A 17,247-nucleotide genomic window follows, 5' to 3' on the forward strand; every position below is an offset into this window, starting at 1 on the left:
GAGGATTTTGGTTAAATACATATTATTTTAGTTTGAAAATTCAAGTGCTGTATTAGGTTTTTATGAGCTTATTGCTCTGGATACCTTCCAAGTTACTTGTGTTTTTATAGAGTTGAGACTCATGACAAAACATGGCATCATCTCTCATCATTACAAGATTGTGACTACTATGTAGTTACCCTCTTTGCAATAGCAAATAAAAATATATTGCTTTTAAACATCCTGCTAAGTGCTTTATACAAACCTTCAGATAAGAGGTTCTATCTATCAGTGCTTTTATAGCATAATATACCAACTATATAGAACAGTCCAAAGTTTTCTCAAAGAACATTCAGCTGCAGAAAATGAAGAGTCACACAGTTTCCAAGAAAGATGCAAAACGTAGCAAAATCTGGCTAATTGACTGATCCCAATCCCTGTGCTCCTCCAACAGACCTGACTCAGAAAAGGATTGCACAGATTGAAGAGCTGCAATTCAAATTCTGGGTTTCAGAAAAGAACAAAAGGGGCAGCAACAAAAAAAGTGAAAGCACAAACAGAAAAATCCGTAAATTTAATCTCAAAATTTCATTAAAGAGAGACATTCGATCCGTATGTGGAGAAACAAAGAATCGTAGACTTGTAGTACGGTGTTTTAAGGATTAAAAATAATAATATGCAAATCACTCTACAACATAATACCATTTTAACAGCACACCATGAAACACTACAAGTTATCTGTATACTAAATGCAAAGTAAGGTTTTCCATGGAAGACTACATGAACAAAGCCATGTAAAAGAATACGTACCTTTTCCTTTAAAAACAAACTTCAAATTGCCCTACATTCATATATTCACACACTCATCAGCCCTCAGCCTGCTGGATACATCTGTCACAAGTTATCACTAACTGTTTGACATTGAGGGGATTTACAAATTCACTTCTTTAAGCTGGCATAACACGAGCCAAGACCAACTAGTCAGTTTAATAAGCCAGCTTATCAACTCCTGAAGCATCAATACCAGTCTGGGTCACTAAACAAACACAAAGATCGTTTAATAAGCTTAGGGTTACCAGTCCTTGTCCTGAGTCAGCAAAGCTCCAACCAGCATTTCCTGTGAAAGAAAACTGTCATGACTGATTCCACTTGAAAAAGCAGGTGTGTCTGTCCATGGTCAGTCATTAAAATATGTCTGTTTTTATAAAAGGATTGAAGACAAAGAATGACGTAAATTGTCAGGAGATCCAGATATCTGAATAAGTATATTGCTTTCCAAGGCACAAAGCAACTCCAGCCTTTAAATGGTTAAAACCCATTCTCTTTCTTATCTCCTGACAAAGGTGCCGAACAAACATTTACTCACTTGGACTGAGCTAAAGATTGCCAGAGCTTAACATTAGCTACAGCCAAAGGCAAGCATAGGAGAAGAAACAAACAAGCAAGCAAACACAATTACCAACATCACAAGGCATATCCTTGAGGTGATGCACTGAAGATCCCATAGCAGTAACTGACATGCAGCTGACAGCACATCCTCACTTTGGCAGCTCCATAAGTTGGAGGGATCAAATGGGAAACATTCACCTGATCTTGTAAACCACAAAGTGTGCTGTACAGCAGTTGATACATTCATTTGTTAAATACATGCTATCTCATTTGTTCTGTTTTGGGTTGCTTTGTTGTTTTAGTTTGTTTGTTTTTATGAGAGAGAAAGACTTTAACACCGTGCCTGAGAGATTTACTACTTCAGTAAATATAGTTTCAGTAAAACTTCAGTAATTCTGTAATGACTCTCGTTAAAATCTCACATTTTTGTACCTTTTGCCACTGCTCTAGGAAAAAAAAAAAAGCTTCCATTGAGAACATGCACAAGTTATTAGGTCCATCTTTTCAAAGATACAGAAGAATTGCCAGACAAAGGAGCCTAAATATTTCTATATGTACATTACACTACAGTCCAAAGGCTCCAAGTAGGCATAAGACCCTCAATGTATCATTTTGAAATTGCTGCTGCTTGAAAGAAAAAGATAGCAGATTGGGCCAATAATAGTAATTCAGATTGGCCACTGGCTAAAGCTGGATCTCTGAAGTTCTCTACCATGTCTCCAGCAGTAGTGCAAAGCAGATTTGCAGGGAAGCAAGGGAAATCAGAGTAAAAAACTAGCGATACCCTGTAATTTGCTCTCCCAGAACCCTGAAAGCATGCAAGTCCAAGGATTTCTCAGATGGAGGAATTTTACTCAGTCTGCCTTGACAGATTTTTTTTCCATTAATTTGTCCAATCTGGCTTTTGAAACCCAGCAAACTTTCTGCACCCAGAACACCCTGTACCAGAATTCTGCCTGCTACGTGCTAGGTGAAGTAACCTTTCAGGCTTAGTGTGAATGACCCCAAATCAGAAGAGCACAAACAGCCTTACAAGGATCATATCTTGTAGAACTTAGAAAAAAAAAAAAACACTCACTTTTTTTTTTCCCCCTCCAGATGTTTCAAGCATATTGATTCTATCTTATACAGATAACGTTACAAACAGTAACATCTTTCTCATTATTATATTTTCCTTCTTTTGCTGCTGTTCCTTGGGCAGAAGTTACCTTGCATGTGAGTAGTGCAAAGCTATAAGTGCAGCCACATAACCACAGCAGTGAAGAGCTAGCCCAACATAAAGTCTACCAGGATTAACTAGCACACTCATTCAGGTCAGGCTGTCATGAGTCTGTGATCTCCAAAATGGCCCAGGATTCTACCAGTCAACTTGAGGTGCCTGTGAAAGTTTGCATGTCTGCACACATCCATGCAGATGAACCCTTAAATTTAACTGTTTCTTCAAAAAACATTTATACTAAACAAAAACTAAATTTGATAAAGAAACCACTGCAGTGGTTTTCTTAATCTAATGGATTAAGATTTGCCAAAGCTTTTATTCTCTATTTTTTAAATTGCTTTTTCTGTCTGTACTGCATGAAAGTTCTACAGAAAGGGAGAAGTGCTTCAACAGCTGACTGTGGGGAAAAAAAAACTGAAAACAATAATAAGAACACCAGAGGGAAAGGAGAATTCATCTACATTTCTTTTACTTCCATGGATTTATTTTACCAAATGCTAAATGCTAAAAGTCACAGTTTTACATGGGAAATAGCACACAACTAGGTGTACTCCACTATTTTACACACACAAACTTTGATTCAACATCCATCAAAATTAAGAGAACTGTTTTAGTCCCTATAGATCATTTTTCAAGTACGCAGACTTTGATCAGTGAAATGTTGCTTCTTTTTTTTAAACAATAGCATCAGTTTTAACCAACTCAGCAATCAATGTTTCACTTTTACATATAGAAACAACTAAGAAATACTTAAGAGTTCAGAAACAGTAAATAAATTTTATATATGTACCTTAAAACCATGTAATTTATAAGCATATTTCCTATTGGCTTCTTCACATCTGATGTGTGATAGAAAATCATAATTGTGTTTCAGTGGGCCACTTCAAAAACGATGCACCTAGGTCACATAACTGCAGTAATATTGCATTGCACAGCTTCACAACACCAGCAGTATCCATGACTGATATAACTGAAATAAATTCTCTCACATACCACATAATAGGTCAAAAGGTCTACATTTAAGTGCTGTATTCACAATGCCCATTTGCCCTGATAGTTATTTACTAATAAGAGATTCACTGCTTCATAACAAACTGTCATTCTAACTTCTCATCTTTCTCTTTAAAAGTACCCCTACAGAAAAATGAAAAGCAGTCACACCTTTTAATTTAAATAAGCAGAACAGATTATTCATGCTGTGCATGAAAACAATACAGCTAAAAAGACAAAAGGGTTTGCTTCTGAGCACCAATAACATCCAGATTTTATTTTGTAAGGAGAGGCAAAAGGAAAAGCAAGAAATCACTCACGCTTGTATCCAGGCTGCAGATACTGATGGTATCTTCATCTTGAGTACTTTGTTTTCGTTTCTTCTGTAAAACAAAATGAAAATAAAAGCTCAGTTTTCACGAATATTACCAACCACTAACAGCCTGATCCTGAAATAGGTACACATAATAAAATCTCACACACGTATACGCAGCACTTGTACCTTCACTGGTCATTGCAATTACCACAAATGTGAATTTAAGCTATATTTTCACATGTTCAAACCCTATCAGCATAAGTAAATTAAATGTTTTCTTTTTGTGCCCACAGTGAGTTAGGGTCACTTAAATTTACACACTTTATTTAACACTTTATTTATCACGCTTTTTTTAAACTAATACACTTTTATTTCTAACTAGATTTGTGAGTAATTGTTGCATGTTGTAAATTGTACTTCAGCACTGGATATGAAACTGTCTGAAGGAAAAAATCTCTGTTGTTGAAATCCAGTATTTACATTTTTGAAAATATACATTCAGTGCTAAAGTACTCCTCTCAGACAAGCAATGCTACATAGTGATGAGACAAGGTGAAATATGCTGCAGGAATTAAATTAACATATATTAGGATTTCAACATCCATGTCCAGTGACTGGGTTCTGCTCTACATGCAGCTTTTGTTTTGAAAAGAAATGACAGCTCCTCCTTGATGCCCTTTCACAGGTTCATCACAAGACTGATCTTCATGCCCTTCAAATGAGAAGTATGAAATTTCATATAACAGAGTTCTGCATTTCTTACAGACCAGGAAGATTTAGGAAACAAGAGAAGCCACAGAATATATGGTCCTTATTTATCCAGCTGCGTTGTCTTCCGCTGTCAAGTAGAGATAAGGACTCACAATAGCTGGGATTTAGTTCCCAGTCTACAGAAGTCAAAAGTAGAGCATTAAAAAAAAAAAAAAAAAAAACAAACCAGCACCACACAGATGTCACACTGAACTCCCACATTTTGAGACAGCCAAAGTTCAGCTACAAGTCAGGATCATCATGCAGGTAGAGGAGGCCATTTCTATCCTCTGAATCTCACAGAAGTATTAAACACATCTTAAAGTCAAGAAAGGTAATAAAATAGGAAATATAGATGCACTACATGCACACACACTATACCTGTGACTCTTCAGGCTATAGCAACTTCAAGAATATTTATTATAAAATAAAGAAGTTTCTATTTCACGATGTTTAAAAACAAAAGTAGAGAGGTTAAAAGTTTTTGTATTTACCTACTAGCTTAGAGTAGATCTTTGACTTGCACTGTATTTGATTAACAATTTTGCTGTCTTTTTTGAAGAAATTTAACTTGTTTCACTTTTCTTTCTCCTGGCAATGGTGATTTTAAAATCAATGACCAGCTGTTTTGACACTGCTTTTATTACTATACTTAGAAACAGAAACTGGATTATGAGTTCCCCAACCACATTACACAGTGAAAGGTGTTTTATAAAAGTAAATCTCAGACCTCAGACTGTGTATATTCAAATCTCTTTTACACTACAGTACTTGGGTGGATATGCACAGATGGACATGATACAACTGTAATGACAGCTTGGGTTGGGATTCGTTAATCACAGGAGTATAAAAATGGTGTAAAATTAAGTAATTAAGTCTCACTCTGCAAAGTTGGAGTTAGTTACACCCAAAAGAATCAGTGCAATACAACAAAAGATGGTTAATCCATCATTCAGAGAAAAACAAAGGAATTTTGTTCTGCATCAGAAGCTATCAACCAAAAAGACATCAGAAGATGCTGCTCATCATCACTGAGATGTTTCAGTATGTGTTCCTAACACAGCACAGCCAACAAAAACCATGAAGTTGTCTTTTTTTAAAGTATATCCTATGTATGCTGTCTCCTGTAATTCCACTGTTAATGAAGGGGAACAAGAACACAAGTACACAGTTACTTTGTTAAATAACTGATTTACAGGCTCACTCTCTGGCAGCCACACAGCTCCTGTTCAACAAAGCGTGTGGCAGCTCCAATGCAGCAGAGCCTTACTGAAAAACAATGCCAACCAAGAAAGGCACAGGCACCCCAGGAAGGCTGCCAGATTAGAGGAAACACAGGGGAAAGAGCATCCCGTGGCTGTAGCAGTGAAGTTACCCAGCAGCAACTATGTAGTAAGCTTCGGACCATTGCATTTAAACAAGTATATGGGTTCAAAACATGGAGCTATAGTTCACAGAGTAGCATCTATGGAGGATAAGAGTCCAAGGCAAGGCTGCCAAAGAAAAGCACAGCATAAAACAGTCAATACATGAATACTGACTGACACCCCACAAGTTATATAAATGTCAGTTCGCTCAATAGAAACAAACTTGTATCAGCTGTGAAGTACAGACCAAGAGAGATGAAAGCAGAGCTGTAAGGAAAACAGTGACTCTGGGTGAGCCAGGACAGGTCGGTAAAGGCTGCTTGGCCTTGATCCTAAAAGATCACTTTCCCTGCTGCATTTTAGCACTTCTACTTCCCGAAAAGTAACAACCACACAAACAAAAGCAAAATTTCTTGTCTGAAAGTTTGTCCCAAGGACGCTGCTAGCCAAGTCATTTTGTACAGAAATTGACAAATAGCATCAACCACTGCTAATGCTTTAATTTTGTAAGAATTTCAAGGGTTATCACCATATAAGGTGAGGGAAAAAAACAACATGGCAAAATTTATTCCAGTAATTGAGCTACCAGATACAGTTCTTTGCCCATAATAAGTGGATTAGAAGCAAAGTCTGCACTCGATATTGCTCATTAAATTAATCCCTGCTCCCTGTGAGCATCATTTACCCAAAGGAGTTACAACTACAGGCTCAGTTGCCACAGTGCAAGGCAGCTGACTTCTTTATCTCTCATGTGCCAGAAAATAAGCCCTTAAATATTACTCTCCATCATATGTTTAAGGTCATATCACTTTATCTCAATAATTTGGTGTACATTCCTTTCACAAAAGATGCTAGAAGTGTATAAGTACAGAGAAATAGCTTTATACTGAGCCCATAAGGAATCTGTGAATAAGTGCTGTACGTACTGCACACGTTTCGGGCAGAATAAAGCTTCCCTGCAAAGCTGAGGGTCACAGACAAATTAATTTATAGCCCAAAACCAGAAATCAGCTAAGTGCCATGTTAAGGAACAAGCAGAACTTCCTGATAGGACTTAAGTAAGCAGGTCCCTCAATGGGCTTGAACATGTTTCATACACTGATATATTTATTTGTCATTTGGGCAAACTAATTCTAATCACATCATATGACACAATGTTAGATTTATCATGCCAGTTTATATCATCACACAGTGCTGTATTAAGCCAAAAACAACAACATGAATCTTCACTCAGTACATCACCTATACTGGCCCATGCATAGCACAGCAGAGATGGACTGATATTCTAATTTTTTTTCATTACCATGCACACAAAGTATCCCAAGTTCTTGTTCATATTGCTTACAATCATCCATGGTCATGACAGTCACCAGTTTTTATAATTTTTTTCTTAGGACAGCATGGCCTGAAGAGATATGTGCAGTAGGAAGAGGACAAATGACAAAGCTTATAAATAAATAAATATTTTAGATGAACATTTTAGTCATTGTAACACAAAAGGAGATTCTGACTAAACATTTCAACCTTTTTCTCACTGCAGTTAACAACGTGTGCCTTGGATCCAGCTTACACTGGGTATAAAACTACAAGGCAAAATATTAGTGACCTTCTATCTAATTTAACATTTCCCGCCACAGGTGGTGGGATATAACCTCACATGGCAGACTCTAGAAGTTGACTACAAGAGGCAGTAGCAGTGTTGCCTTACCCAGCTTAAAGCCAGGACGCTCATGGTACTGGAACAAGAGTAACCCCCACAAAGGATTGTTTTCCATGCTATCACATTATTATTGTACTGGCATTCAAGTTTCTAAGATGAAATAAAGGCACAGATGCTTTAAAAAGAAAATGACATGGTGCAATGTAAGGTTCTTGAAACAAGAACAAGCCTGTATAATGGGAGACCACAGATATGTCATCTGTGCAACAAGCAGCTAGACTCCTATGAATTTGTTGTTGAATACGGTCTTCCTGATAAATCTCATTCAGAGCTAACCCATTTGAATTTCACAACACTGCTAATTCATTCATTCATTCACAGTTTAAGCTTCACGAGAAATTAATTCATCACCTTTCAAGACCAGCTCTTTTTACCTCACCGCAGCCTACTGCTCACCTGCACAACAGCACCAGCTGACACCTCAGCCACAGCTGACAGCCCCAACGGCCTGGAGGCATGGAAAGTCCTCCACTGCCTTCCTTCCAGCTGAACAACACACCACACATGCCTTCTTGGGCTGTAACTTCAGAGTACTGATTTCTAACACAAAACTTTAAGGAGAAGCACTATCTACCCTACACCCCAGTATCAGTGTTTTATATTACCTTTCCAAAAGATCTTGCTTAAACTTCAAAGAGAACCAAAAATTCCTTGAAATTTTTATATATGGAAACAAGTTCTATTATATTTCCATTGCCCTCTACTGTTTTGAATATGAGACATAGCAGATTTATTTTTCATGATACAAAAACCTAAGCAAAAGCTTAATTCCTACTGACCTCATTGCCCACAGGTTTGTGGGTGCCATGTTCCACTCTGCACACACTCAGCTGGTGGGCTATATGAGCATCAGAAGCAGTAACACAACTTGTTAGTTCTTGGTATCCCAAGCAAAAAACACAACAAAAACGACAGACCCTAATTCTGTTACAGCAGAGCAGAAAACTCCTAAGACAATCACTGAACCTTGGGAAGCTAGCCTGGCAAAATAGCAGCTCCTTTTCATCTCTGTCTGAGCAAAAATTAAAGTTTTATTTCTACAGCACTGTCACAATGGAGTCAAGATTTTCCACTCCATGTAATATGAAATGAACACCAAAGTGAACAATGAAATCAAAATTACATTCAGTGTGTTTAACACAAACAACAGGAAATGGGTGTGCATGTACGGGATGCTGTAGGGACAAGGATCAGCAGAGCTTTGTTTGAGGACTGATAGTTATTCTATCTTAATTTAAACCTTCTTCCTTCCCCTTTTCAGAAGACGGGGAGAGCATCAGACAGTGGAATCTAGCAGAGAGCTGAACATGCTGAAACTTCTTCAGTGTGCCACAAAGTGAATCAAATTCAGATAAATAAATTAAATATATTTTTACTTCTTTCTCCTAGAGAATTCCTCACTACATGAGTCATCAGCAATCATAATTACATGACCTTTACTAAGCCAGAACTTCAAGACAGACTTGAAGACTGCTACAATCATTATGCTTCTAACTAACAATTACAACCAATATCCAGGGATTCTAAATTTGCCTGTGTAGAAATAAAAATTAAGAGGCATTGTGCCCCAAGTGATAAAAGAAGTCAGTGCACAAACAGTGCCCACATCTCCATCACGCTGACCTGATGAGGATGAGCTTCCTCACCTTCTAAGTTTACATTGAGAGAGTTTATTATAGACCCAGTTGTGAAATCAAGAATAAAACAAAATTAGAGTCTAACTTTACCCTTAAGTCATTGTGCTCCTGATGGCCTGAGACCTCCCCTGTCTGGGCAGCAGTGAACTCCTCTGGCTTCAGCTGAACATGAGCACAGCTGTCAGCCACTACTTCTGCTTCCAAACCTGCATCACCTGTGTGTGGCTTTTGTTCGTGGAATGAAAATCACAATGAAACTTTCTCACTTGAAAAACAGATTTGTTCTAGTGATTTTTTTTTCTTAGTTTTTCTCTTTTAAGAACTTCAAGAGTCTCAAGGAGCTTTTCATTGCAAAAAAGAACTCACTTTGCTGTTTCTGTGCACAGCACCAGAACCATATACAGCAGAAGGAAAATTTCCATAAGCTATGTCTCCATGTGACTGTTAATAACTTACATTTGCATAAATTGCAGTCATCGTTTACTGCTCTTACTCTCTTTGTTGGTCTGCCTTCCCTCAGCCTCTTGCATTCAGCATCATTATGCTGCTCTGCCATTCAAACCATAGATAGGTTCCTCTATGGCGCTGGATCCAAGCGCCTCAAGTGCTGCTTCCCAGCATCACAGATGGGAAAAAATGGCTGCACCGAAAATGGATTTTTCAGCATGGATAAAAACATCAATCTTTCACTAAAATCACATGCTGTTATTTCTACTTCTGTCTTTCACTTATATTAAACCCAAACACAAAAACACTTCAGCTCAATTTCTCAGGAAACAAGGCTCGTGTAAAATTAGCGGATATCCATGGATACTCCTGATTCTAGAATTATTTTTCTTTTAAAGTGCTTTCTTATCCAGTTTCAATCAAAATTGACAAAGGGCTGATGTTTGCAATGATTGTGGAAGATGTAGATAGCAAAGGAATCAAAATATGCACCCAACTTGAAAGTTTTCAACATGAGCTCCGTAATACACCAGGAATCTACATGACCTTACATCACTGACCGACATGCATCCTCCCTGGCATTCCACGACAACCATTACATTTATTAGATTTCTCTGCTGTATATTTTTGAGTAAGCAATGACCAAAATACGTACCCACAGCAAATATGAATATTAAATACATCCAAAAAGACTACATCAATTGTACAGTACAGCGGTTAATAATCAGCAGCCTCACTCTTGAGCTATTTAATAAACACTGAGAAATCAAATACATAACATTTATTAAAGCAAGTTTCACAAATTGAATAACTCTATTTCTCAGACGATCTTGATAAACTTTCTGAGCCTGTTGCAACTTCAATATATGTCTCATAAACACAGTGTAAGTCAGAACCACATAAAGCATTGCACATATGACCTTAAAAACATTCAGAGCAGTAAATTTGTCATAAACCATCTCCCTCGCTATTGAAAATTCTGTTGAAGGGAACATAAAACACAATATATCCAATTAAGAATTTAGTTTTAAGCTTCTGTATATTTAAACCACATTCTCTGCAGCAAACACAAGAGCATGCAGGCCACTGAACGGAGCCTTGCCTCACATTCCAGCTTCTCACTTTTATCACCTTTATTTTTAAGAACTTCAAAGTGGGTTTTATTCAACATATGCACAAATGTTTTGAAACAACTTCGCTTCTCAACTAAGAGGCTCTGCAGCCAGTGGCAGGATGATACTGATTTAGGATTAGAGCTGCAAAGTTAGATGTCTAGTTATGATGGCAATGCACTACTCTTATTTGTAACCAATAGGCCAAAATTAAAATCCCACACAAGTCATCACTAAGAATAATCAAGAATTAAATGCTAACCATTTTCTGTATTTATTATCAGTCTTGCTGCTTTCCAAGATCCAAAGTCTAAAAGCATAGATAGTTTTCCAGGTGATACTTCACACACATGCAAGCACAGTAATTATGCTCTGCAAATATACTATTACACAAGATCTGTTAACAGCTTTCACTTTGGCAATGCATAAACTTATCCATATAGTTTTAAATGTTCCCATTTGAATTCTAGCATCAGAAAAAAATCAGAAAAAATGATTGGTTTTATGCCAGCAGAGACAAATTTACATATTTATGGTTATACGGACTAATGAAAAAAAAAACAACCAACCCCCCCCCCCCAAAAAAAAAACCAACAAACCAAACAAAAAAAACCACATCAACCCCGATGGTCCCACAACAATAAAATTCCAATACATAGAGAAAACCAAACCATCCTCTATCTCACCAGGAATAACAGAGTATATTTATATACATTTTTTAGAAATTTTATTCTTACAGAAGGAAACATTCCTGCTAAGCACTATTTTTTTCATTGATACAGTTTTAAATCCTGCCACACTTGGAAGCATTATCTGTGCAATTTCAACTTAGTACAATGCCATGCAAGCAAACAATAAAAAGTAGCGTGATCCTGAGTGTACACTTACCTGATAATGCACAAAAAAACAACACCACACCATGAGGTACTTTGTATTGTACTCAGATTTAGGAGGCTTCCTAATCTTCAGTGTGGCAGTGAAAACTCTTTGCTGCAAAGAAGTCCCTATGTTTCTCGTTCAGTTTTCGGCAGGAACTCCTCCCCACACGGCCACATAGCTTTGTCTCGCTTCCTGTCATGCAGCATACAAGTACTATCATCAGCTGAGTGACACATATCGTCACGTCTCTCTCTGCTTTGCTTGTTTTTTTTTTTCCTTGCAGACTGCTCTGAATAATATTTTTTGAAGATTAAAGTGCTTTAAAAATTGCTAGCCAGCGTGAAGAGAATGGCAGTGGTATGGGAAAGGTAAACGCAACACTGATGTGTTTCAAGTAGTAGGTAGGTGCTTGGGGGAGCTTTGGGATTCAATAACTGAAACACAGTCTGCCTCCTACATGCTCAGTTCTCAAATAATTGCAATGGCCTTTAACTCAAAAGAGCATATCTATTTCTAAATATAGATACCTCAGTCAGAAAATAAACATCTGGTATATACTAGGTGAAGCTTTTGAACATCTAGTTCACAGAAAAATCCAGTGTTCCAGAAGTTAAGGGTTCTGCTAAACAGCACTTAAATTAACAGAAGCATAAGGAGAATAGCTCAGCAAAGACTGTTAAAGAATCAGCCCAGAATTCGAGCCCAAAGATGAGGTTGGCAGAAGGCCCAAATTTTTCATCTGAGGACATGTCAAGGATGTACAACGTCTGATTTTATCTGTGGGAGTTCTCTACAAGTGAAGAGCACACCCCATCACAAGAAACCTTAATCCTTTGCAACCAGAATTTGGTAATCCCTCACCCAGGTTTAAAAAATAAATACTTTGAAAAAGCTCTGGGCAAGATCCAGAACATAGGATTAAATGTTAGATGCTGAAGTTCAGAACTACAACCCAAAAGTTTTGCCTCGGCAGTTGGTGCTCAGTCCTACAAAACAGAGCATTCCCTAAGACTCTTGAGACCTAAACATTTCTATGGAGGCAGCCAGCCCCAAATAAAAATGATTTTATTCATATTTCTTTATCATAAATATGGAAGGTCTCTCATCTTCTTCTTTCAGTCGTGTTGTGTAAACTAACCTTCCTAGAACGGGTCCATAACTGCCCTCATTTTATGACTGTTTCACAAGGCTGACAGTCTGCTTTGGATGAAGACACAGCTGAAACTTAGACCACATTCGTGAGAATATTTAAGGTTGTTAATCACTGAAAACTTGAAACGGTATTTGGAAAAGTCAAAAGCTTTCCAAAGTCAGTGTTGGCACAGGCTGAAGCTGTTTTCTAACTGTGCATTATGTGACTAAGAGATGCTAAAGTTAACTCTCAAAAAAATTTTACAATTAATCACCATCTAGAGTGACTGCACCACTGTATACTTTTTTAATCAAAGGCAATGTAATCAATGTTTATAAGTGTGCATTTTAGAGTTTTGAAATCTTACCTCATATCACAATAGGTTCATGTTATAAGCATTGCTTCATAAGCCTTGAATAAATTCAGTAAGACATTAAAAGACCACTATCACATTGCTCTTACTAGGCATATGACAGATTTTAAAGACAGCTTTATTTATGTCTGCTCTGTGCTTACTGGACACAGAAAATAGCATTAGCTTTCAATAAGAATCTTGTTTATTTTATACATAAATAGAACTCATTCTAAGATTGAGATGTCTTAGAGGAAGCACTTCAGTAGTCAGGAAGAACAAACAGGTGAAGTGGGTACCAAAAAACCCACTCAGAATGCTTCTTCCAACTGAAAACAACAGAAGAAACTCCACTTCCTTCCCCAACATCAGCTCCCAAGTTCTTACAAGCTCTTTCAGTTCTTTCTTGGATTCCTTTCTCCTTTACTCCTTAGAGGACTTTGAATAGATTTCTGCCATAGATACAACTTGACAACCTAGATCAGAACCTGTGGAATGGCAGATGGAGAGGAAGAGAACTGAGGATTTCGCAGCTGTTTCAGTAGATAGTGATTTTTCAAGCATTTACAAATGCATATCCCATTTATTTACTTTAAAACTAATTTAAGTGCTGACAAACTGGAAGTTTTTACAACAAATTTATACTTTATATTTTTTACACTTAAGAGCACTGGGAAACTAAATAACAGACCTTCAAATGATTTGGTTAAAAAAACAAACAGGTTGCGATGACATCAAGTTCTACTGGATGCATCATAACTAGTACAACCATTCTGCCCAATATTTATTTAAATTAAAATTGCTATTCTGAAACAGTGTAACAATTAAAATGCCAACATATATTTCAGATTAGTTCTAAAAGGCTGTTTTCTCAGACAAAATGCTATCAAGTTCAGATGGAAAACAGCTGCTAACCATTACAATGAAAGTCTCTGAAATAAAGTTATAGGAAATACTGATTTCACATCACGTGTTCTCAAAGAGCAGTCACTGCTGGGGTGGGGAGAAACAAATACAAAGAAGTGGGCAGAGTTTGGTGTGAGTTAAATTGAGCACAGGTCAAGTTCATCTGCTGTCGAACAAAGAAAAGAACAGTAAATGACAGCAGGAGTACAAGGTAACACCCAAACTATGATTAAAGGCAGGAAATCTGCTATATAACAGAACATCAAACTAGGTCTAACAGAACGACAACTGGACCTTTCTGCTTTATCACACATGGCTTCTAGCTCAGTACTGTTTGTATATGCAACAGAGCTGGTGTAACAGGTTTATAGCACACACAGAATAGTATATAAATAACAAATCACACCTAGAACAAAAATAAACTTGTTACAAAACACTTAGAGAGATCCATAAAACAAAGTCCTACAGCATTAATAAAGTGACTGCATACAGCATATTTCCAGAAAAATATCTATTCTGTGAAAATATAACATGAAAATGTAATAAACCTTCAGAAAAGAGATATATTATTTTTTGTTATCATAAAAACTGACAATATTAATTTGAACGAATCCAAGATATAATCAATGTAATCATACCTTTTACAATGCAAGTCTTGCAGATGTAAAAAGCCTATGAGTCTACTCAACACAAGATTTGTGCAGCACTGCTGTATGAGAAGAACCTTGTCACATACACATCCCACTGGTCCTTCAAAAGGATGCAGCCATTTATCACAGGTCTAAGAACTCATTTACAAATCATGTTTTGCTGGAAAAAAAACATTCTGACTTTCTGACATGACATAGTTACACCCAATCATATATGGTGGATAAAACTTGATTATTGTGCTAATTAAACCATGCATCGGATTGGAATAATACGTTCTTAAATCCTTCAAAAATTTTAAATTCAGTGTATACATTAAGAACACCATAATTCTGATGTGTGTTTTGGAACTACAGATGGACTTGACTATGATCCAGTTACGCAAAAGCTACACAATGAATTTCTGATAGCATCTCTATTTTTTTGCCAACATAAGCCTTGCTGTTCCAAGAAAAATTAGCCCTGTGACTAATCAACAACAGTTCCAATGGTTTGCTCAAAAACAAAACCAATAATAAAATAAAACATTTAAAGCTCCGCCCATAGGTTAAGCTGGGAAGACATCAAAGCCAGCTCCCTTAATAGTAAAAAAACCAGCATCCAAGCTGTACACTTTGACCAATTTATGAGCTCTAGTGTCCTGAACTACAAATAGTGCATCATGGATAGAGATTTCTAATGCTCTTACAGTCTCCAGTGTTGCTACTGTGAACAGTTTAAAGTTTCCCCACCCCTGCAATGCTACAAAGAACGAACTGCAAAACTACAGAGGAAATCGACTTCCATTGAACCTGTAATGCAGGCGTGATGTTTACAGTATCCGTCTTCTGAGATGCTAACACAGAAAGACTTACAGAATTGCTTCTTACCACTGCTAGTACCAGATATCAGAGGCATTCTGGCCCGAACATTGACAGAAGCACAACAGTCCCTCCACAAAATCAGGATAAAAGAAATCCTGAAGTAAGACTAAAGGAGGGGAAGTGCTAAGGCAATTAAACTCTGAAGTGGAGGAGTTTGCAGCCCCACTGAAAGAAGAAAGGGGGAGAGATCTAATAGGAGCAAGTAGAGCACAAATATACGTCATCTCTCAGAAAGAAGAAAAAGAAATGGGGAATTTTCTTTTCAAAGAGAGATGAGATGGATCAGAGATCAAGAATCCACTACTATTTCCGTAGCAAGCTGCAAAATGTTAGGAAAAAATCAGAGGACTGTCCACAGAGGGAAATACACAAGCACACAGTGAGAGCAGGCACAAGGAGCAAGGACACCAACAGCACTGCCCCTGGCAGAGTAGCCCCCTCCTACTGCATCAATGGCATTATACACAAGAAACACTTTTCTTACTCCAAGGAGGAAACTATTGAAATCATGTCTACAAAATGCAAGTGCATTAAAAAGAGAAAAAAAACATAATCGTGCTTTTTAATGCATATAATAACGTCTTAAAAAAATTACATTAGTCTTATATTGTTCATACTTCACTACAAGATAATGGTATTGAAGCACGTTTAATCTACAGACATTAGCTGATAAGTTTTCTTCAACAAGTCCAATTAAAGGCCTGTCTGTTACCATAACAGCCTCTGCTATGGGTAACTTCATTGCTTAAGCAATGTCTGTTGCATTGAACCTGTCAGAATCCAGAAGCAAAAGGTGTTTTCTGCAGTGGTACATGATAATGTAATTTATGTAATTAATCATCAAGTTAAAACCAGGAAAAAAAGAACTTCTCTCTTAGGAACCTGCACTTTGTTTAGTCATGTACCCTGAAGGGAACAAATGAAGTCTGCCAGCCTGCACAAAACACACACACTGTTTTGCAAACACTGTCTGAAAAGTGAGGAATTCTTCCCATTTGGCATGAAATACATCTTTTCTCCCCACACACATACCTGAAACAAAATTAGCAAAGAAACCACTCACACCTAAAATTGACCTTCAGCAAGCTTAGCACATTTTTATGTCAAGCTTCTCATAAATTAGATCAGCTTCCCTCCCGGATGACCATATCTGCAGTTTGGTTAGAAGCTTTTGCAAAACCAGAAAGGAAACAGAAAACAAGGACATATGAAGAAGCACAGTTGCAATAAATCTTCAGTCTTTAGGCAACTGCACGCCAAACATCTCAAAATGTCTCAAGTAGAAAATATTGGTTTAGATTTTGCTATTGATTTATTTTTAGCACTGAAGTTACTGTAGGAGAAATAAAAGAGAAACAAGCATAATGGTTCAGACATCTGTTTAAAATATGCAGGAAGTGATGCTAGCTCTTTGTGGAACAGTATAGAGAAAAATCAGTGATAAGCACAGACAAAAGCAGCATCCTCTTCAGCTATGCCTCCAAGCCTGGCACTTCTCATTAACCAGGTAACTGCTTTTCTTTTGACTGCAGTTCCTTCAC

At 37.2% G+C, this 17,247-nt stretch overlaps 1 protein-coding gene across 3 annotated transcripts in view; it reads right to left on the bottom strand.

Annotated features, from left to right (window-relative positions):
• ARHGEF3 (Rho guanine nucleotide exchange factor 3) overlaps positions 1–17,247 on the bottom strand; it is a 113,882-nt gene that overhangs the window by 55,416 nt on the left and 41,219 nt on the right. For 2 of the 3 annotated variants that reach the window (XM_085236205.1, XM_085236204.1), the window contains one exon: positions 3,898–3,960. In XM_085236205.1, coding sequence (XP_085092331.1) covers positions 3,898–3,960 — 63 coding nt within the window. Of the gene's footprint in view, positions 1–3,897; positions 3,961–11,814; positions 11,956–17,247 lie in introns of those variants that run through there. The other variant, XM_010718490.4, reaches the window with a different exon arrangement.

Source organism: Meleagris gallopavo, chromosome 14 (genome assembly GCF_905368555.1).
Source record: "Meleagris gallopavo chromosome 14, MGAL_WU_HG_1.1, whole genome shotgun sequence".
Lineage (NCBI taxonomy): Eukaryota > Metazoa > Chordata > Aves > Galliformes > Phasianidae > Meleagris > Meleagris gallopavo.